Source organism: Meleagris gallopavo, chromosome 4, assembly GCF_000146605.3.
Source record: "Meleagris gallopavo isolate NT-WF06-2002-E0010 breed Aviagen turkey brand Nicholas breeding stock chromosome 4, Turkey_5.1, whole genome shotgun sequence".
Lineage (NCBI taxonomy): Eukaryota > Metazoa > Chordata > Aves > Galliformes > Phasianidae > Meleagris > Meleagris gallopavo.
Genome location: NC_015014.2, coordinates 42,978,906 through 43,001,495, shown reverse-complemented (window position 1 = coordinate 43,001,495; position 22,590 = coordinate 42,978,906). Strand labels below are relative to the sequence as shown.

The 22,590-nt window shown below is 39.9% G+C and overlaps 1 protein-coding gene across 1 annotated transcript; it reads right to left on the bottom strand.

Annotated features, from left to right (window-relative positions):
* Positions 1-4,439: 4,439 nt before the first annotated feature.
* On the bottom strand, positions 4,440-20,389 carry LOC100539550 (rho GTPase-activating protein 7-like). The gene is made up of 11 exons (XM_010710131.2): positions 20,291-20,389; positions 16,050-17,479; positions 14,850-15,026; positions 12,832-12,991; positions 12,395-12,593; positions 9,839-10,052; positions 9,358-9,472; positions 8,072-8,293; positions 7,180-7,397; positions 6,837-7,010; positions 4,440-6,331 (listed from the first exon to the last, which is right to left on the bottom strand). Exons 1-11 carry the CDS (start codon positions 20,321-20,323, stop codon positions 6,211-6,213), a joined length of 3,063 nt encoding a protein of 1,020 aa, XP_010708433.1. The 5' UTR covers positions 20,324-20,389; the 3' UTR covers positions 4,440-6,210.
* Positions 20,390-22,590: the final 2,201 nt, after the last annotated feature.

The following is a 22,590-nucleotide window of genomic DNA, read 5'->3' as shown; positions in this document are numbered from 1 at the left end:
GCATATAAAAATAGTAATTCTATAAGCATGCTTCTCTCCAAGCTCTTAAAAAAAAAAGACACAAGAAAAAACACTTCTGAAGACTTAAATAATGAATTACAAGTGTTAATGATATACTGAAAGCAGTTACTACTTTTATAGAGCTGATGGCTAATGTTTCCAGAAGTCAGGGTGTGCTGTCTTTGTTCCTGAGGCATCTTAGTGCAGCTCTCTGTGCTTCTGTGCTGCTCTTTTCCAAGCACTAACCCAGATACAGCTTTATCCAAGCCTGGAACTTCAGACACTTCTAGCTCCCTAAGGCCTGCCTGTGGCTGGAGTTTCTAGCAGAGAAACACCTAACAGCCTGGTAGCCATGGCTGGCCTGCTGAGATCTGTGTAACCCTAAGCTATAGGGGCTCTAAACCCAATTGCCATCAGTGGGGTCATTCATTCCTTCTTTGTCTGCCTTGCCTTACCAGGGGAGATGTTTGGGGCACAGCACTTCCTCTGTCTCCAGTCCAATAACTGAACTGACTTCAGTTTGATAACTCTTCTGCCTGATCTGGTTTGTAACTAATGCTGTGAGTCTGTGTTCTGCCTCGTTGTTTGGATACTATTACTATATAGAAGTATTCTTGTTGTAGGTTGGAAGGGGGAAGAGATCAAACTCAATTTTATTTATTTAGTCTATGATTCAGTCATTCAGCTAGAAGCTAGATAATCTCTATTTTCTTTGCTTGCTCAATTCTTAAAAGGCCTCTAGGTACAGTTCTTTGTGTTTGCTGAGGCCTCCAAACCCAAATCAGGGAGACAGAAGAGCAAGCAGAGTGCAATATTAATGCTGCTGAGCGCTCTGTGACAGTCCTGGAATCCATGCATAAGTGGTTATGTCCCCTTCTAAATGTGGTTTATTTTCACTTTAATCGAATACTATGCCAAAGTTAATAGGACTATGTTTCTATGCTGCATGTAGCATTTGATCTGATAAGGAGATGGAACAGAGAAGGAATGCCCTTGAGGATGATAATTGCTGTTCTCACTATGTATGATTGAGCATCCTCTGATTTGGTTTGCTGCTCTCCTTTCTGGAAAGTGGATACCTCACCACTGCTGTAGCCACAGAACTAGAATTCTTCATTTTCGGCACCTGTTATCTGTTCTTCAGAGGCTTCAGGTACTAGAACATAGTGCCTATGTAGAGGAAGAGCAGGTGCTGTCTTCCAGCCAGGGTAACCTAATGAACTCCTTTTGTTTTTAAAAAGACTAACAAGGAAGGCCTTCAAAACTGTTTTTCTGTATATCCTTTTTGATGATAAGGACAAAGACTGCAAAATTGCCTAAAAACTTTCTATGTTCTGACAAAAAAGAACCCACCAGCATTCCTATAGATCAGTAAAATCCTCATGGGTGCTCTGCAGAGATTCAGTTGTACTGTTGTGTGCTGGCAAATACTTAGAGAAATGAAATGAGAAAAGTAAATACTGCTGGAGATGACTGACACAAAATGAGGATTTTGGTGTCTCTGTGTTCCTTTTCAAATGTGTAAATGGACTACTTAAAATATGCTCGATTGTACAGATGTCTCAAGTAGGGAACAAGGTGGCCTACAAGGGACTTTGCTAGCTGTGCAGTGAGGGTTAGTTAAACTATGTTTTAGGTGAAGATTATATGTTTAATCAGATGACAACTGTACCCTGACCTAAATATATTTTCTTTGAACTGTTAACTTGACACAATAGAGAATTCTAATGAAGTGACCTTTTGGTTTGTTGTGAATAAATATTCCAGAATGCTCTGCCGCTTACTGGGATGCTAGAAGTGTCAGAAATGTTTGGCCAGCTGGCTCCTCATCTTCTTTCCAGCAGAACCCCTCTGCTGTTGCTGACATCCTGCACTCCATCTTATTCTGAGCTGTGCTGTGAACACAATCTATTTCTGCTCCTAGCTGATGTACTTAAAAGATAAAAGTTGTCTAAAGCAACATTCAAACAATTTAACTAGAATCACGCTTTTTTGAAATTACGCTTTCATTTACTGGAAGTTTCTAGCAGTTCTAATGATGAGGCACAAGCACCCCCAAACCTTATCCCTCTTCTATGCTGTTCTGAATTTATGCTTAAAATGGGCTTATCTCAACAAATTGTGGGGGCTGGCTGTCATACTGTGGAAAGTGTTATTTAATTTAGCTCCTTGGAATGTGTGTAATGTAATTCAGTTGCACTAGTACTTTTAGCACTCTACTTTTTGAGTATTTTATATATATATTTTTTGAATAGTAATATTCTTTCATCACAGGTATTGCATTAACAAAGCATACTAACAGACCTTCCTAATTGGGATAGGCTTTGAGTAAATGTTAGAAAACCAAAAGATTGTCCCACTTCTCAGGTAATGTGCCTATAGAATAATCTAGGATGAAAAAGATCTTGAAAAGGTCATCAAATCCAACCATCAACCTGACTGACTGAGTCCTGTGCTGATCTTTATGTTTCTGGCATGTAGAAAGGAGGCACTGTACCTTAATTCTTAAACAAAAATCCACTTCTGCAAAACATAAGCTCCAAGAAAGATGTGCTCATTAGCAACTTCCAGAATAAATGTTACATCAAAGTGACTTTATTATTGACACTGTTATTTCTTACTCAGGGAAATAGCATTATTCAACATCAACAGATGAAAACTGGTGGTCTGCAAATCCTGTAATCATGTCAAATAATGGTCAGATGATCTCTCTTAGGCCTTCATAATGCTTAATGGAAATCAGTTAAGGAATGATTCCAGAGTTTTACACTGCACAGTTTTAGATGACTTATGCTCTTGCTTCTCAGGGAGAGATTGTCCCACAGCCTCAAAGACCTCTTGCTGTGTGGAAAATGTCTTTTCCTTTTCTCCTGCTTCAGATTTTCCATTAACAATTTTTTTTTTTCTCCCAACTTATACACCCACTTAGGCAGTTTGAACTCTTCTTCTGTGTTTTTATGACATTCCAGTGCTAGTAGACATTTACTACCTCTTGTCTAGTGGCCAGATTATGTATATTGAATCTTTCTGCATAAACGTACCCCTTCAGTGTCCTAATTTCTTTTCATGGGATCATCTTCTGCTTTGCGTTCTATCCCATCCTACATTGCAGTTTACAGTTCCTGGCCTCAGCTTGGAAATTCATTTCTTACAAGAACTCAGGAAGCCTCTGGCAATCAGGGTAGTGGGGAGGGGGAAGTGAGCAAGCCTTCAGTCTTGGATAGTGCTCTTATGCAAAAGAAGAATAATTGCAAGTTTTCTATTATCATCAATAATAAGAACAGCACTTCACTTTCCGTGCTATACTAGTTAACATTTTAGATGTTTGTTAATATTTTTTTTTTTTCTCCTAGAGAAATGAAATAATTCTGCACTGACAGATGAGAAACATCTGGAAGCAATTTTTCAGAAATATTAGTATCTCACTGTAGAGGTATTGTAGAAAGAATATAGCTAATAGCTGTATTGACAAAATACGTTTTAGAACATGGTAAAAGTGATTAGCATTTTGTCTCTGCAAATTAAATGCATTGGTAAATTAAACCATTATCTTTATTTCATTCTCAATGATTGGGAACCTGTGCTTCTGGTACTGAGGAGGAACATCTGTGTATAACATTTAATTTTCAGATATATTAAGCAGAAAGTATCTTAGCCTGAGTTATACTACATGCAGGCTAACAATCCCCTCGAATAAACTGGTGTGAAGGTATAGCAGGTCCTGGTCTCCCCAGGGATTTGTTGGTACTGTTCTGAATCACTTACCGGTCTTGCTTTGTTGTCCTGACTATGTGTCAGTGATGTGGCTTTCTGGAAGTAAGATGAAGGCCAGTGATTATTTATGTACTTGAAGAATGATAGTTGTGTTTTCTTTTGTTTTCAATTAAAAGAAAGACTTCTACTCTCCTACTTAAATTTTTTAGAAAGCAGTACTGAATTTCAACATTATGAAGCACATATCAAACTGGCTCTATTCAGCATGGGGTTGCCGTTAAGAAGGGATAGAGGTGGCTGTTGTGTACCTCAAATTGATTTGATGCTGGATGAATATAGCCAATAATTTGGATTGTATGATGTCAATTGCTACACAGTACTGCATGTCATCATCACTATGGTTATTGGATGCTTTGGTCACAGCATTACACCAGTAAGAACCACTCAGCTTAAAAAAAAAAAAAAAAAAAGTTCAGATAGAGCTAGAATAAGCTTCAGCATGCAGTAAGCCAACACTGAATCATCCCAATATAGGTGATGGTGATTAGTTGGGACTTTCAAAGCTGGGGAACTGGAAGGAGGAAAGGAGGATTTCCAGCTAATCCCATGCCTCAAAAAGCAGGAGTTCAGATGGCTGGAGAAATCAGTGAGAGTATTGATTCAGAAATAGGCTTGAGGCAGAAGGAGAAAAAAGGATGTGGAAAAAAATAAAAATGTTACAATGATCTTTTTTAAACATTTAATAGTGCACTTATTGGATATATTCTGTACAGACATCTATAGCAAGTTAAACATCTTCCTTTCTCTCACTTACATCATAATTGTGTAAAGCACATTTACAATAGAAAACATACTTGAGGTACAAAAACCCAAAAAGAATATCTGAGGTATAAATACAGGTATATTTTAAATAATCTTTACCATGCTTTATCTATGTTTGACAGTACACTGTGGGCAAGTATACATGTTTACAATAGAATGGTATGTACAACATACAATTTTACAAATTCAGAAGTGTTTGTTGTAGAAGAATATACAAGGTTTTCCTACTCATGAGGAACACTATTACTGGAAGTACTACATTATTTATTTTAATTAAAAAAAATCTTCATCAGAAAGCTTAAAATAATACTGACAATGGTAACAAAGTCTCAGTCAAAATTCCATCTTTCCACTCATTCATACTCTTGCCACAAAATACATTTATCACTTAATACTGCACCTCACCTTTACAGTAACACCTACTGAACAACACCTTTCTGGAGGACCTCAACACTTCCTACAGTTCACATACTTTAATTGTTAGGGATGTGGGGGGGGGATATCCCAAAGGAATTAAAAGCAAATAAAACCCAAAACAAAATCTCACCCTTCTCTCTGCCCCCAGCTGTACCCCTCTAAATTGCTCACATTCAGGTTCTGTTCACGTTAGCGTGCAGCTTTTAAGAAAACAGCAAAGGAGAGAGAAAGGGAGGAAACTCCTACAAAAGTCTTCTATCCAACTCACTCCATCCGCTGCTGCAAGAGTCCTGTGACTCCAGTGTTTAATTTTTCCTCTTGAGCTATTAGAAGATGGTAAAATATTTAACGGCTCATTAAAACACATACATATAATTAGTGAGGGTAAAATCTACAAATATTTTTTGGCACTATAACAATTGACACTACCAGCTCTCTTGCTTGTTAAGTAGGCATTTCATTTCTAAGCTGCTACGTTGTTTCAAAGTATATTTATTTACTTAAAGTTGCTATAGAATTGCCTTCACTCCCAAAAGACCATTTGGATAAGGAGTGAACAGTAGCCAGAGCAAGCCTACTGTAACATCTGCATAAGGGTTTTAACAGAGTTAGAGCTCAGCAGAATGGACAAATGGGAAGGATGGCTACTCCTGGTCCACAGGAGAGGCAACTGTATCCAGTATACCAAAATCCATCCTGGCTGCCTATCAGTGTACCAGACACATTTCAAGTTCAACTTCTACTATCCTTTCAACCAACAATACACTCATTCACTCTTTAATCTCTGTGCAGACCTTTCTCTGCTTATCTCAGTGAGAACACATTGAAGAGTACCAACTATTCCAGTGGATACATAAGTCCCTCAACACGCTACAAATAAAATGACATGGGTATGTACATAAAGCCAAGCATTTCATGTGGGAATGATGAGCCTTCACCATATTTCATAATACATTTTGCATCTAAAGAATTTTGCTTCTCAGAAGCAATTCAAACCACCTAATAGTACAATACTTTGTTTTTTTTGTACAATCCTCGTATGTATTCCAGTCAAGGTCTACACTATAGACCTTAAACAGACAGGAAGCAGCTTTAAAGTGTATGGTATGGCCACAGACAATGCTCACAGTCAAGTTCTCATGCTGTCATCCTTTCATGACATGACTTGCAGATGGTCTGTAGCAGATGAGCCTCTGTTTTGGGTAACATCTATGTTGCTGAGGTCTGGAGTGTGCAGCCGTTCCTCTTCTTCAGTAGTCACCTGGATTTTATTTCCCTGTTCTCAAGACTCTGATGAGTGAAAGAGTCTCGTATCTTAACTACTTCAGATGCACACAAGTGTCCAAAACACTTGGTGTACCAATCTGGCATGTGACCCCTAATGGATGGGGAAAAAAAATAATGAAGAAAGTATCAGCAACATTGCACACATTTTTCTTAGTTAGAATCAAATACAGATGTAGCTGGTTTAACAACTGACTGTGAAGTCTCCATATTACTGCTTACTTGCTCAGCCTTGCTAATACATAGATTTACTCTAAAATGAATTTGCTGCAGTGAGCAAAAAGTTATTTAAAGTTTTGTGAGAATTTGGTCTGCTTCATTAATTTACTTAACATTAACATGTCCTTGCATTCAAATAAATACACCTGGCAGATAAAGTGGTGGGATTATATACCAACAGCTATGTCGGAACACAAAGTGGGGGTTTGTAATGTAACAAACCCTCCTTGCTGTTAGACGTACAAAGGATAATCTTCTGTGACCTCTCAGAGTCCTACGTGCATGCACTACAGACTAAGCTGCAGCCTGCTGCACTGCCTAAATTTTGTACTGTAAAATACATGTTAGCAGCACAAAAGGACAGAAGTAGAAATCCATACCTTAAATCAATTCTACACATGTAGGTAAGTTTAGATTTTCCTGACCCGCAGGGCTCAATCAGATACCTAGACAGGAGCACATTGACTCTGATACCCGCCACTGGAGCACGGTCATGATCCACTGAAGTTGCTAAAAGCACACAAGCTCCTTTGGGGAAGTTTGTCCTCCACGTTCTGTGAAAAAGGAAGAAAAAATATCTTGTCTTTGACAAACACCTAATAAACATACTTCAAACTGTACATAAGCAGTCTTTTTTAATTACATAACATGCTTTCTACAGAAATTCTGTTGACAAGGTTTGCGTGTGTGGAATATTATGGCTACAGCATTAAAATCTCTTACCTTAAGATGACAAAGTCCCTGGCTGGGTGAGGAGCCATGCTGTTCTGGACATATTGGTATATATCTGTCTGACTATCCAAAGGTTCAATTACTTTTGAGTCTATAAGATCTTCATCCCAAAGATGCTGCTCTTTAAGTAAACGATTTAAAACTTCCTCTGGTGTAGCAGCAATTTCAATTGTAGTTTTCCATAATCGGAGTGGGGGACCTTCACATGCCTGGGGAAAATGAACATAATCCTCAGTTTTACATTTTCTTTTTATTTTATACTATTGGATAAATACAGCAAATTAAATATACACACACAAATGCACACATATACTGTACTAAGGTTGTTGGAATTTCAGACTGAGGTTGTTTTCCTACGAGGAAAAGGCATTTGCACACTGACTTCCAAATGATTTTTAAGATACAGTTATGTCCTCTCGTATGAACTACTGTTAAATTGTGGTGCTACCAAAAAAAATACCCTAACTTTCCCAGTTCATTTTTCTTAAAATATCCTAGCTCAAATCTGATTGAAGCATATCTCCGTCTGCTAGTTCCGAGCTGTGCAAGATCAGAGCAGAGAAACTTTGTTCCCACTGCCTGCATAACAAAAGTCAGCCTGTCAAGGCTTTGCACAAGTGAGTGAGGGTGTGTAAATGCAATGCAGTGAGCATTCCTGGGCTATATAAACACAAGAACTCCATTCTATGCATGTTCACTGACTACTGCTGAAAGACAAGTTATTTATAGATGATGTGCAATTGTGTCAAAAGATTATTATTTTTTCTCAAATCTATCCACAAAATAAAGGTGTGCACTGAACCATCTATCTATACCAAAACCTAGCTTGTATTAGAGATGATGCACTAAAAAGCAGAGTGGTGGAGCGAGTTAGTGTGCATACCTTTTTGTAGGCCAGATCTGCTTGCTCTGAGGTGGAACAGCTGACCCAGCCCTTAAACTTCTCCTTCATTTCCTTCAGCAAGTCGTCCATGCAGTCCTGGAGGTAGCAGTGGTAGTCAGAGGGCTCCATGGTGCTGCTGCTGCCCCGGAGCTCTTCCAGGCTGAGGGGACGGAGGTCCTGCTCCGTGTACGAGTTCCGGCCCTGGCTCATTTCTTCAGGTATCTGAAGGGTGAGAAGGACAAATCATCTTCTTGCAGCTCTCTCCCTAAATCCCAGAATTAGTGTTGCAGTTTCACAGTCACCAAAGGATGAGTACACATTATCTTCTGTTGATAAGATGCTCACTATTCCCTTCACTCTAAAGTTGGCAGTAGTCACACACTGTGGGTGAGAGTGAGATGCCTAGAGAGGTTTTTGTGTAAGTATGTGTATGTAATTATATCTGTAAATCACCTGAGCTAGCATACCAACTGTATTCTAAAAGATGTATTTGTCAGGTCTAGAACTCAATGTGAAGAAATACCCAAGTTAAGTTTGTGTCTCTGTGACCTTGATTTGATGCAAATTAGTTTCTCAATTACAGGGTGCCTCTTTTTTTTTTTTTTTTTCCCTGTGGAGTATCCCTTATTTGCTACACAATTCAGACTCAATCCCACAGCAAAGTTTACCCTGCAGACCGGCTGAAGGAGGGGCAATAGTCAGCTATAAGAGGAGAGACAGGCATGCCTTCAGTTGTGGGCTTTGAAAAGGTTTGATGACAGTGAGGAAAACCAGAACGCAGATTTGTCTAGTTCTCCATGCTGGGCCCCAGAGGGAGCATGCCTTAGTTGTTACAGACCTTCCAACCGCTGGTCTGAGAGTGTTACAGTTTAGATTGCTTTTGTGGCCTAGACTTGCTCTCTCTTGGGAATTTAAATATAAAGCAAATACTGGAACTCTTGGAAATAGCTTTGTGCTTTGTAATTAGAGCCGAAGCTCACAGATCCTCATGGCCACACAATAAAAACTGGAAGACCTGGTTCAAATGAAGCCCTCATGTAACAAAAATGTCCTGGATCCCAAAACTGTCTTGTGTTTATTAAGCACCCATGTCAGCAAAACGACTTTCCTGGCACTCCTTCAAATTCACGTGTGCACTGAGACCAGGATGCAAAGTTTTTTAAAAGGTTATTTATCACATACTAATCCTTATTAAAATAAAGAGACATTTGTAACTTTCCATTATACAGCAGACCTAAGCCATATCAGCCAATATTGCACCCATTGGTTTTGCAGATGTGTTTTACCTGGAAGAGCTTCTTGCATTCAGCAATCATATGGGCTAGCCCTTGTGTTGCAGCCAAATTTTCATTTAGGTCTTTCTGGTCAGGTTTTCCCAGACTCGGTTTTCTTTGCATCACCCTTCACAGAAAGAAGAACACACACACACACACACACACACACACAAATCCAGTTATTTAATGCAGAACAAGAAAGATATTTGATAAGAAAATAGCCACATTCCAGAATTTCCTGGTGGTGTACAGCAGTGCTGCTTGGGACCAGATTTTGGCATGCTGTTATTGACTTCTCTGGCTATTCCCACTAAACTTTGCTTTTGGCATCCCCCAGTTACTACCCTTTTGTGAAACTGCTACTATTTCACCACACCTATAAAAAAAGTAGGGTGACAGGACTGTTCTACATCTGATGCCTTCTGAGGCATTCAAGGTGATCAAAAGGGTCAACAGGACTGAAAGCAACAAGCTGTGCTCTCCAGAGACGTACCTTGGGGAGGAATTCTCTCTTTTGAGAGTGTTTAAATGGAAGAGGGAAGGTGCTAAGCACACCGCCAGGTTTGTTGGTGTCATCTGGTTCTCCTTCACAGCAGCTGTGACATCACTCAGGAAATAGAGAAGAATCTGTAGGACCTCCCTGTTCTCGTCAGGTAAAAGCATAATGGCAGCCTTGATAGCCTGGAGACGCTGATCCTTTGGCACATCTGCAGAATATTAGTATTTCTCTCATCAGCCCATTGATTTTCCACACACACAGCATGAATATATCCCAAAGCAAACTCCAGCTTCAAATATTTAACTCAAGTTTGAAGCGATTTCCTTCAGGATGCATACCATTCATAGGAAACATGAAGGAATTTTTTTTAACCCGCTAGTTTAACTACCCTCAGTAATTTCCTGCCTCACAAGAAATGCAAGCAAGAAGTTGTGCCTAGGCCAGAGTTAATTTTAGATTTAATTTCCACAGCTACTTGCTCCCACAGATGCACTAAAATGACAGAATCCTGGACTCAGGCAGTGAACAAGCAAACAGTCCAGTCGATTTAGAAATTCTTTGGCTTTTAAAGAAATTAAAAACATTAATGCATTTTAGAAAAAGTGAATTAATTGAATAAATTGGCTAGTAAACCTTTCTAACAATGATGTCATAAAATAGCCAGAAAGTGCTTTACCAAACACACTGGGTTGCTTTATCAAGCAAATCATTCAAAGTCATGCAGTGGAAAAAGAAAGTCAATGCTGTGGAGCCCCATACCATTAAACAGCTCCTTGGTTACTAACAACAAACATCCATCGGAAAAAATTTGATGTGTGTCTTTATATAAGGCCTTCTCCTCCAAACTTGAAGGGAACAAATAATGAAATAACCCAGACCAGATCTGCTTCTTATAAAGGGATTTCCAACAAGCCATCCATTCCCGAAGACAACATGAGAGACTGAGTCCCGGAGCACTTGTATCATCATTAGTACCACACTGCCCTGACTGCGCGTCCCATAATACATGCATTGCTAACCAGATATTTAATTGATATTTGCTTCAGGCTTCAGCAATTTCATAAGGCCGGCATTGAGTTTAGAAAGCAATTTTAAGCAAAAATTGACTGTTCTTCATGCTGTCTCCTAAATCTGCTCAAAACACATTTAAGCCATGTATGGGCAATTCCAGAGTGCAGCCTTGTGCGTAACTGTAAAGCAAAGAGAAAATTTGTCCTTTGTAGGGAAGCAAAATTTACAGTTGCTTTAAGGCATTTTGCTTCGCACAGAGAGAATACTTCCCGACCACCTCTGGGGACTGCTCAGACATACTGTGAAAGGAAAGGAACAGATACTTCTGCGATTCTGTGTCAAGCTTTTTCTGGCACTAACCAGAAAGAGTTGCTGCTTAATATGCACGGAAGTGGAGAGTCTGATTCGATTTTTCCATAAACTTTCCTGGGAATTGAAACAACACCAACACAAAAGTGTGCTCTGAAATAACAGTATGTATGTGTATGTTTTTATTTTAAACTGTCACCTCCACCTCCGGAGGTCTGAGGGAAGTTCCTGGATGATATAAACCATTTGCACCATCATCAGAGGGGAAGGCACAAAATACTGTAGTGGCTCAAGGAAAGTGTTTTTGCAGTGAGCTGTGTTGTAGCTAGGCTACCATGGGAAGAATACATGAGGAGAGAGCTGGATTGGCCTTAGAAAAAGAAACAGGATCAGCAAAGTGCCTGCATTGCATCAGTTTGGATCTCCATGAATATTTCAAGAAGCTCTGGGGTCCTGGTCACCAAACATTAATTCATCTTTGGCCATTTTATAAAATGCTTTTTAAAAAGCATTTAAAGTATTCCTATAACATAACAACTTTGAAATAGCATTTGAAGGGCAATGTGTTGTTTGGAAAGCACAAAACAGTCATCTATACAGCACCTGATTTATTTCACTCACAATAGAGAATGTCTCCTTTGCTGGAACTGAATCTATCATCTCAGAAAGATGAGTAATTTCTTTTCAGGTGTGTTGATAAATACATGTTTTGATGCCATTTATTCTAAGAACATTCTGTTTATGGTACCCATGGATAAAGTAGCTAAAAATTAGTAACAGAAAAGCTTTCAATTTAAAAGATTGTTTTAAAAAATGATGGTGAAGAACAAATACAAATTAAAAGAAAACAGACTATTATGGCAATCTTGCTCTCAGAAAAATAACAACTCAAAAGCTCCAGATTGTTAATGTACTCTTTGCACATCTCCTCTCCTTAGCCACATCAGATATAGCTTGAAAATATACTGTATTATATGCTATACTCAAAAAAGAAAGGAAACTCTACAGCAAGCAATGGAGAATTCATTTGTTCACCAGAGAAAGGCAAAATGAAAAGAACTTCTCCAGTAAATCATTACACAAACAGAATATAGTTCCTTATGTGGTAGCCTGTAATACAATAGCTACTACAAAAAGACAAAGATCAACACACGTGTAGCGCCCAGAAATTTCTGCTTTTGCTACACAAATGACAATTTGTCATCTAGCTTTAGAAATCTCAGTACTTACACTGGTATATCTGTAAGAAGGTCTCAGAGAGCTTGTTGGTCATGAGAGGCTCGGGCAGGTCACGGAAGAATTGCTTTAACATGTCTGCTACATCGTAGGCAGACTGGCCTTCATAGTTGACACTGTCTGTTGAACTCTCATTCATTTGACGCAAAGCCTGAATTCTTGATTTTACTCCAGATTTCCTAAATAGTCCAACCTAAACATATTTGTATATGGAAAAGTAAATACATTTACACTGAGTCTGGCAAATTTGAAATTTAAGTATGTTCTTTAACCTCTTATGTATGCGTTGTCATTTCACAGAAAGCTTTTTCTTGAATTGCTCATTTTATTCTGAGTGTACTTTTTCAGTCTAACCAAAGAACTAGAAAAAACTTACAGAATATTAGGAACGGGTGCTGAATGTGTATAGGAGAGAGCAGAGCAAAACCCACCTGATCCAGGCAGTGGTTACGGAGGTACCGCATGGCTTGCTGAATGCTCTGTGGAAGGGGCTGCCCGGTGCGCTGGACGTTGACTTGCAATGGTACTCCAAATACATTTCGGTCTCTATAGTCTGGCACCTTTATCCTTTTCATAAATTTTGGTACTGCCCTATTAAGCAAAAGAAATTACAAAATTGAATTAAATCTCTGTCAACCATTTATCTCATGGATTTCCAGTAATGCAGAAAGTAAGTGAAATAAGTGAAACATTTTAGTATGTTCAATAATATGAAAAGTATTGAGAATATAAACAAGCTAATTAATTCAGGTATTGGATAGGGAAAGAACAGAAAACACAGTTTCTCTAAGAGAAATGCCTGAAATTCAGAGCAATATTCTGCCTGTAAGTATTAATGTGGTGCTACTCTACCAATATTAGTAGGACAAAAGCTACAGGGTAAAACTGCAGGGGCCAGACTGAACTGCAAAGGAGTCAAAATAAATCCTGTGGTCAGTGACCCCTTATAACACTGCTTCTTTAGGTTTCAAGAAAGATGGACATTTGTACAATGAGCTTTTGTATGTCAACTACTTGTTCTGCAAAGTCCTCAAAGTGGGTCCATCACCCACCAGAGTGCATAACAGCAGAAACTGATGTAATACATTTGAGTTCATTAGCTAAAAACTTCAGCTCTATAAACAAACTCTTTGAGGGACCTCTCTCCTTGTCAGGGAGTAGTAACTGTTGTTACTCCTACTTCCTACTCCAGTTTCAATGACAGGCCTTTCCATTTGCTTTTGACTCCAAGGAAAAAGTTACTAAGTACAAAAGAATGATTTATCCCTAAGTTCCCAAGTGTTGCTTTCATGAAGGAAAAAACCCCAAAACTATTAAAATGTGAGAATATTGAGTTCATTTTCCTAAACAAGAAGAAAACTTACTATATGGTACAACACCTAATAGGACATGGTAGCCATGGTGAACAGGGAGACCTATTTAATATTTCAAAATACAGTACAGCTATACAAACACTGCATTATATTTACAGCTGACTAATCTGTTACATAGGAAAACAGAACCAATTTGTATTGCCATACAGTTAAGTTTAGGGCATTATTGATATATGTATGAATAATACTTGCTTTGTCAAAAAACATGCCAAAGGAATGTGAAAAAACACATTGCGATCTCCACTGAGAATCTGAAGCATGCAGGGATAACTGGTCAATACTTATTTCTGTCTTTCAGAACAAACAACTTCTGTATTTAGAAAGGCTGACATAATAACAGCCTTTGAACAGGAGGTACTTTGATGCTGAAGCTAAATACTCTCTATGACTCCTGGGGAAGGGAGGAGGCTGGCCTGTGGTAGGGAAAAGAAAAATTTTATTGCGTCTTTTGCAGCCTGAAGGTTACACAGGCTACACTACAGATAGAATAATAAAAGAGCTTTCTATTTCATTCTTTCAACACACAAAAACCAAAAACCCACACTCAACTTGGTTACAAACACCTGGACACAGGCAAAAAGGGCTTGCGACAAAAAAAAAACCCTTAAATGATGCTCCCAAACTATATTTTTTTCTTCCTCATCTTTTTTTGCACGTTAACAGGATTATCAGAACCCAATTTATTGTGCTTTGAAGAGAACAGACAGTTGTTGGATAAGAAGATAACAAGGCACTCAATAAGTGTCTCAATACACCATCAGGCCTTCTTTTGCTATGGAAAGCAGATATCTTCCTGCACAGAAAGCTGGCCTCTGCCTCACTGCTATTATTCTTTCATATGTTGCTATGAGCATGCTTCTCAATCATAATGAGATTAGCCCTACCTAAAGGGTTAACGATGTTAGTACTGTCTAAGGAAACCACAAATCACTGTCAGCAAAGGCTGGAGGAAGATAGGCAAATATGGAAAAAGTGGGACAGAGGGACTTGTTGTATGTTTCCAGAAGTTGCCTAGGACTAATGAAACTGTTGTGCTCAGACAGATGGCCTGTCTACGCATGGCACTGTGCCCTTACCAGCTGAAGCCATGCTTGTTGGAAGGTGTGTATTTCTCCAGGAGAGCAGTTAACTTCAGCAGTGAGTACTTCTGCAGCAGGTTCATCTGTGCCACAGACTGGCAATTGATCTGCAGAGAGGCTGAACTGAGGCTGGGCCGATGAGAGCTCTGGAAGCTGTGCCACCTCAGCCTGTGCCTGTGGAGATGATGGAGAACAGAGTAAGCACTAGTCATCAGGATGTCTGCCTCATCCACTGCAATGTGTGTGGATGAGAACATGTGTGTTGAGCTATCCTACATAAACTAGCCCTATCAGATATCCTTAAAGGGCTCAAATAGTGTTGATTTTTTTTTCCCCACAGAAGACCTTTCAGCATTAAGAGAGTCAGAATCTAACAACTCTGTGAAAAATAAAAAGCCCCAGATTTCAAGATATGTCAAATGGAAAACTAAAAGCTCTTCAAAGTCTCATTAAATTTATACATGCAATTGTAGGCGACTAAATGACAGCAGAAACCACACCCTAAATTATCTGCACCAGTTTTAAAGAAAAACTGGAAACAAAGCTAGAAAGAGTTCAGCCCCTTGCTCTATTCACAATACAGCCTTCCATCCCATGGTGAAGATCCCAACAGGAGCTTGGGGGCCTCTGGATCAAACCCCCCTCAAACCCCCACAGTTCTGCAGCAATCAAAGGAAACTAAACACTCTACATCTTCCTCACAGATTTAATGCCCAGGCATGTTATTAAGAAACAGCCTGCTACTGAAAAGTCAATTTTTTAGTCAGTCTAAAGGTTTTTACTACATGCTGACAAGAAACAGATCATACTTCCACTGGCTCTCCTACCCCATTTAAAAAGCAAATAATCCTACTTGAGATCCCTCACCTTCCCACACACTATTTCAGCTTGAAGAATTACCATGCCCCCCAAACTGCCTTAACACTGACTTGCTGGGCAAGCTGTTTTTCAAGGATGACTCAAGCTGAACATATAAACAGATAGCTATGAAGTGTCAGAATCACTTTTCTAGAAGTGTTGTACAAATACTTTCCATGGTTCTAATTGTTTTTGGAGGCAAAGCGAACAGCACATGTATGCTTCAGTGGCTTCAAATGGTATTGCATGAAGGCCTTAAATAAGCACAGTGCAGCTACTACAAAGGCATCTGGTCCAACAGGGACCTCACTGGGGCCACCCCAAGTCCCACAGGCTCACCTGCTGGACCGTGTCAGTGAAGCACCCACTCCAGAGTCCCTTCTGTCCTGCATCCCCGAGGGCTCTTCTGTTTCATTAAGTGAATTCCCTGTGCTGTCAAGATCACTTGGTGTTGTTCGATCATTATCTACATCAAGATGGATCTGCTTTGGGGAGGAAGGACATGGGGAGATGGAGTCGAGTGCTGAGTCAGAGTCCCCTTCATCCGAGAACTTCTCTGACCACTGATTTACTATTCTTTGCATCCCTTTTACATGGTACAAGATGTCATCTAGTTCTGGAAATATGTCTTCATTTTCCAGATCAGCCAGGTCACTTGTACTGGAATACAGGATTGAGCCTGGCACATTGTCATAAATGCTCAGGCGGCTGCTCAATGAGCTAGCAGAGTTGCGCCTTTTCCCCATGCTCAGCTCTTTGGAGCTATCTCCACTGTTTTCCCTCTGAAGAGTGAGATGGCCATGTCCATGGAAACTCCCTGTCCTCCAGTTCACAGACGCATTGCTTTCTGTTGGGGAGAAGTTGCCATTGGAGAGCGCTTTGGGAAAAGTGCCAGGCTTATGATCTTCTGGAATAAAAAAAACAGTGTCTTCTGCAAAGCTTCCCCTGTTCTTGAAATTCTGCTCCATCACATCGCTGAACGTTGACTGGTTGAAGGGGTCAAAGCCTTCCAGGTACATGCCCACCCTTTTATTGTATGCACTGAGGCTGCGTGTGCGCGTGACAGGGCTGGGTGTGCTGACAGCGCTGCTCGTCTCCGACTGACTGCTGCTGCTACTTGTCTGGGTAGAATTGGAGACGCTCCTTTTTCGTACCATGGGAAGGCTGATGTGATTGCCATTGAGGGCAGAAATCTCCACACAGTTAAGTTGTTTCAGTTTATCTTCATCCATGCCCTCCTGCAGGATGGGCCCACTAATAATAAGGCCAAGCTTTGAAGGAGCTTTGTTCTTGCCATGGTGAGAGCTCTTGATTTTCAGACTCTCCATCCTCTTGAGCAAGCTCTTAGTTTTAGATTTAGTGTTCTTCTCATTTGCTTTTGTGTTGAAGCTGAAGCTATTCAACTCGCTGGGCAAAGGCAGGCTGCTGAACGAATCATCGTTTGCTACAAAATTGCTGGATGAACAAATGCTCACAACTGAGTTTGTCCTGGTGCTAGAGGCCTCGCTCTGCAGGGTTGGCTGGTGGCTGCTGGTGCTGCTGGTGCTGAGAATAGAGGCCACCTCTTGCCGCTCGCTGAGATCAGTGAGCACACTCTCGCAGCTGGCTGCATTTGGGAGGAGAGGAGCCTCTGAGGAGGAGGAGATGTTAACATCCGGCTTTGGAGGGAACACATCAAGTTCTTCAAGCCTTGACCACCTCTTGCTGTCCCTCTGAAAAGTCCATTTGCCGCTTATTGCACATGGTTCGTCTTCATCTGAATCTTCACTCTGCAAAGAAGAACAGCCCTGAAAATGTTGCTTGCAAACTTACAAACAGCGAATTGCATTTAAATACAGTGCCCACTAAACTGATTTAAGCATGACCTCGTTCTCACCAAATTTAAAGCAAAAACACTCTCTTGCTTCAGGGAGAAGAAGATTAAACCATAAAGCCCATTACAGGAAAAGATTACACGAGACAGACAATTTATCTTAAGAGTTTTTAAAACACAAAGGATTTATGCTTTGTAAAAAGAAACAAACAAGGCAATCTGCTTTAACTTGCTCTTTTCTGAAAACTTTAGTATCCACAGGCTTTTAATTAATTGGTCACAGTGGATAGCCTTCAGATCAATGGAAATTCCTGGCATGCATAAAATTTTAAACTGGAGTCAGTCCAGGGTTGGGGTCCCCCTGGACTCTCTCCAGTTAGACTTTGTTGATAGCGGCTCTATGTTTATACTCCTTTTTGCAATTAAGAGATGTTTCTCATACGTTGTGAATTGTAGCAGCTTAATTCTTTACCTATTCGGGAAGTTTAAAGCCTCCACACTGTGACTAATGAGACAGCAAAAGAAACTCTTGCTCTGCTACAGTTTGATGCCTCCAGGCTCCTACCTGGTCCACTCTTCCTCCCACAGGCTAGCAGCTAACATTTTAAGAATGTCTTGCAAAGTTTCTTTCTACTTCAGTCTTGCTCCGGGCAGACTTTAACACTCACAGATAGCAAGCAGCAAAAGCTTGCTTGCTGCATAGCACGTAAGTAAATTGTAAATAGCATCTCCACTGATTATGTTTGATGTATGAGTAATGCCTGAGGGCACACTTACACGCACATCACTTATGCCTCAATCTTTTCATCTAAATCCTGAAAGGGAGTGATCCTGGGACTGACATATTTGGTCTTCCAAGTATCTGGAAAATTTTAAGTTGCATGCAGTTGAGAGAATAAAACCAATGTGAGATATTTTAATGTGACACCATGAAACCACAAAATAACCTTTGGTGTAAAGAGTAGGCACGACTAATTGCCACACAACTCCATGACTGCTGAAGCTTCACATGATTTGTTTAGACTATTTTAATTTAAAAACAAATATTCAAGCATGGCCCAAACTGTAACTATTTGTGTGTCAGGAATGTAAACATTTATAGTCTGACAAACAAGTAAATTATTCATATTTCTAGTATTTTACTTCTGAATACTTCAGCTCCTGATTCTCTCCTGGTGTTGTTTTTTTTCCCTTTCATTGCACATTTCATCAGCTCAGGAAAGTAAGTGAAACACCATATTTATTTTTTTTATAACCAAAAACATAAGGGAAACAGAGAAGTGTCATTCTCTTTGCTTTGCTTCCCAACTACTACAACCAGTGTTTCTGCCCATGACTCAAGACAAAAACCTAAGAAGACTGGATTGCTTATTTAAAGTATTTGAGAGGAAAAATGTCACCTAAAACTGTCAAAGGATAATTATGATGGTTTGATGGTGAATGTGGTTTGGATGGAAAAAAGGAGCAGTAAAGCAATCATAATTTGCAAAGAGGTCAGTGCAAACATAAGGAGTCATATATTTTTGTCGGCACAATTTTTTCCTTAGTGTTAAAGAGTTTTAATGAAAGCAACAACAAAAGGGAACAAAATCTAAGGCCAGCTGCCAGAACACAAGAGGTGAATGAAAATCAGGAGCACTCAGACTCCGGAAGATCTGGGGTCTGGACCTGAAGTCAGATCTGGTCTGACCTCTAACAGCAATACTGATCATTCCATAGTTAACGACATTCAGAAAGGAAGAGAAGAATTCTTCTGGTGGTTATGAAGAGTAAGCCAGTGGTCTACCCCTTCTTTTGAGGAGTTCCTATATATGCTGCCACAGAGTGTTATCTTCTGGAGCTTGGGTACTGTTTCCAGCATACCACAGATAGGGAAAGAGGGGATTAATTCCTGGTAAACAATCCCAGCGCATTTGTATGCATTCTTGTTAAGGGCAGGGCAGCATTCTGTAGCCTTACTTTAGTCATCTTTATCTGCAGTCTGAATATCCCAGGGGAATGGTATCAACTACTGATTCATCCTAGGAACACACAGTTTTAAGACAGCTCTCAAGTGGTACCTTACTAACAAAATCTGGCAACTCAGCTTTCTATCAGCACTGACTTGCTGAAGTTACAGGAGGTGCTCCCTTATTTCTCATCACGCTCCAAAAGGATCATGAAGATCCAAGAAACCCTTTAACTCCTGCTAAACTCCCTGGAGATGTGCAAACTTCTAAAATAGGTATTCAATGCATTTTGTAAAAATTTTGCTTTAATTCTGAGTTATAATTCTGTGCAGCCCAAGCACAGTCAAATTGATTCTGCCTATACTATAAGAAAAGAATACAATTCCAATGTGATGGCAAAGAACCAGAACTGTGAAGATTACATCAAGGACGATGTTCTAACATTCAGGCCAGCTCATTATGGCTGATCAGGATCCCATCCATCATGCCTACTCCACAATCCTGCATGGTAATAAGCTACAACACAGCCTTGCTGGCAGGCAGAGAAGCCCAGTGCTTTTCAGACTGAGAACAGCATCTCATGAAAGAGCTAGCTAGACGAATAACCTTTATCTGTGTCCAAGCCCTTCAGTTCTCACTAAGAGACAACACGAAATGTAAGCAGAGTTTTGACAATGTGTCATTGGCAGGTTCTCCTCAGTTGTCATTCTACACTACAGCTAAACAATCCTCTAGTTTTTGTTGTTGTTGTTTTTTTAAAAATTTTAAGTTTTATTAATACACAATACACTGTAACAGAAAATGTCAAAGGTACTTACCCTTTTTCTGTGGGGACTGATTTCTAGCTTCATCACTGCACATTTGTTTAAAGTATTTAAGCGCCTGCAAAGCAAAGGAAACCATATTAAGAGAAAACTCCAGAGTTTTGGCACAAGCTATTGCAGTTCAAAAGCTTTTGTGAAGGCTATCCCTAAACTGCTTTGCATACAAATAGCCAACAGCAGGGTTTCACTTAGAGCCCTAATTATACTTAACCATTAACCCATTACATTTGGCTGTATTCTAACTTCAGAGGGAGGGAGGAACTGATGACTATTTGTCACTATTACCTCAATCAAAGTCAATAGAAGTAAATAGAAACTTAAAGTACTTGAGAAGTGCACTGTGACCGATGAATTGTAATAATTACATTTATGTAAATATGAAAGATTCAAACCCCTAAACAATCAATCCCGACATCCACTGCAAATACAGGAAAAGGCTTCTTGTGACCCTGCACATACGTGCCTATGTGAAACAGTGTCATTTTAAAATTGCACTTTACAGTCTGAAAGCTCACACAGGAAAACTTAATTTTCCACTTACTAGGGGCCCATTTTGATTGTGAGAATTGTGTAATTATTTTCACTATCGTCCTGGGACCACAGTTTTTAAAAAGCCCTCTACCTGATTTTTCTTTCCTAAACTGAAAGTTTATTTTATACGTACAAATATTTTACTCTAAGACTAAAATTAAAACAACAAAAATAAACTGATGCAGCAACAAGAGTTAACCACCCTCCCTGTGAGCAGTCTGCATGCACATCTTAAAAGTGCTGCATGAATGTACATAAGCATCCCTTTATTCTCTGATGAGCTAACAATCCAACATCCCCCAAACAAAATAAGCTCTCTTTCTTATCCAGTCCCCCAGAACACCAGTGTGGCTTGGCAGTCGTGAGAGGCATCACGTCCTCCTTGCCCTCCTCCTGCCTCCCTCATGGTAAGCCTCTGCTTGCAAAGCTGCACCATGAGCTAGGAGAGCTGCAAACTCATCTTTCACTCCTCAGTGGGTTGAATTTCACCCATAATAGCATGTGAAGGAGGGAGGCAGAGGAACAGAACTGCCTCATTCATGCAACTTCAACAGGGGTAAAGCTGAGCTTTAAAAAGCCTGCTTCATTCTTAAGGAAGTGGTAGAATTTATACCTAATTTCTTCCAGCAAAATGTAAAGAAGAACCTTTATTGGAAGCTTTGCAAAATTTGGAAAAAAATAAAAATAAAAATAAAAAAATGCTGACTTGTCACATTGCTTCAGATGAGTCTTTTCAGATTCCTGAAACTTGTAACTTGAATCTAGAAAATGTGTGCACAGGAAGGATTACTAGTTTCCTCTTTCCTCTCCCCTTTTATGCGCAGGATTGGTTGCAGATGGTATTTACACAGGGCTTGATCCTGAGGCCATCAAAGAAAATGGAAAAGCTCCTACTGGTGCTTTTGCCGCAGTCATGGGGTACAAAAGGACAGTTTGATCTATAATTAGACCCAGCCACAACACAGCAGAAAAGAAGAGAAACAGGAAGAATCGCCATGGGTCACATGCTAGGCCAGTGGCAGGTTAGGAAAGTTGTCCAGATCTCTCAATTTCCATCTTTGCTCTGACCTAACCCAGCAGGCACAGCTCTTCCCATTGTGGAGTGGGTATGTGACCTTACAGCAGTTGCGTTTATGGCATGGATGCCTGTCCCACCTACACATGCGCAAGGACTTTGTTTCTCTTCTCTTGCTTTATAATTGTTCTCTTTCCAAACTCCAGGACCTCAATACCAGGGAGTTGGTTTCAATCCTATACTGTGTAATAATTTACAAATTTCACAGTGTGACAACCTTTGCCTTATGTGGGAAGAGACTACCACTGAATCCACACATCAGGCTTTATCTAGCTCTGGCCTGTCTAATAGCTGATAAAGACTATCTTCGATTTCACAAAGATTACATCCACAGACTTCTCTCCTACTCAAATTAAAATCCTGAAATAGGTAAAAAAAAAAAGAGGATGTTTCCAGAGGAGTATTTAAAAAAAAATATAAAATACCCCAGTGCACACCTCACAAAAATGACTCCGGGGGCAAGATAAGGTAACCCCCAGTGAGCAGGGTTAAACGCAAAAGCAGTGAGGCAAACAAAGGCTCTGTACACACCTGACATGATTTCATCACAAAAACAGTTTCCCTTTTAAACCTAAATGATCTGTAGTGATTGCCTCAGGTCTGTGAGTTTCGATATATACATCCCACAAACTGCTTTAGCTTTTACTTGAGTTCAACAGCACCCAGTTCTTTGAGCTACAGTACACCA

Excerpts from the sequence above, each read along its gene's own strand:
- LOC100539550 (XM_010710131.2), bottom strand. The coding sequence starts at position 20,323 with ATGAAGCTAGAAATCAGTCCCCACAGAAAAAGG. Across the intron at positions 7,398-8,071 it reads CAGATCTGGCCTACAAAAAG|GCATGTGAAGGTCCCCCACT; the intron begins GTATGCACACTA and ends CATTTTCCCCAG. Across the intron at positions 6,332-6,836 it reads ATGTGTAGAATTGATTTAAG|GGGTCACATGCCAGATTGGT; the intron begins GTATGGATTTCT and ends CCCATCCATTAG.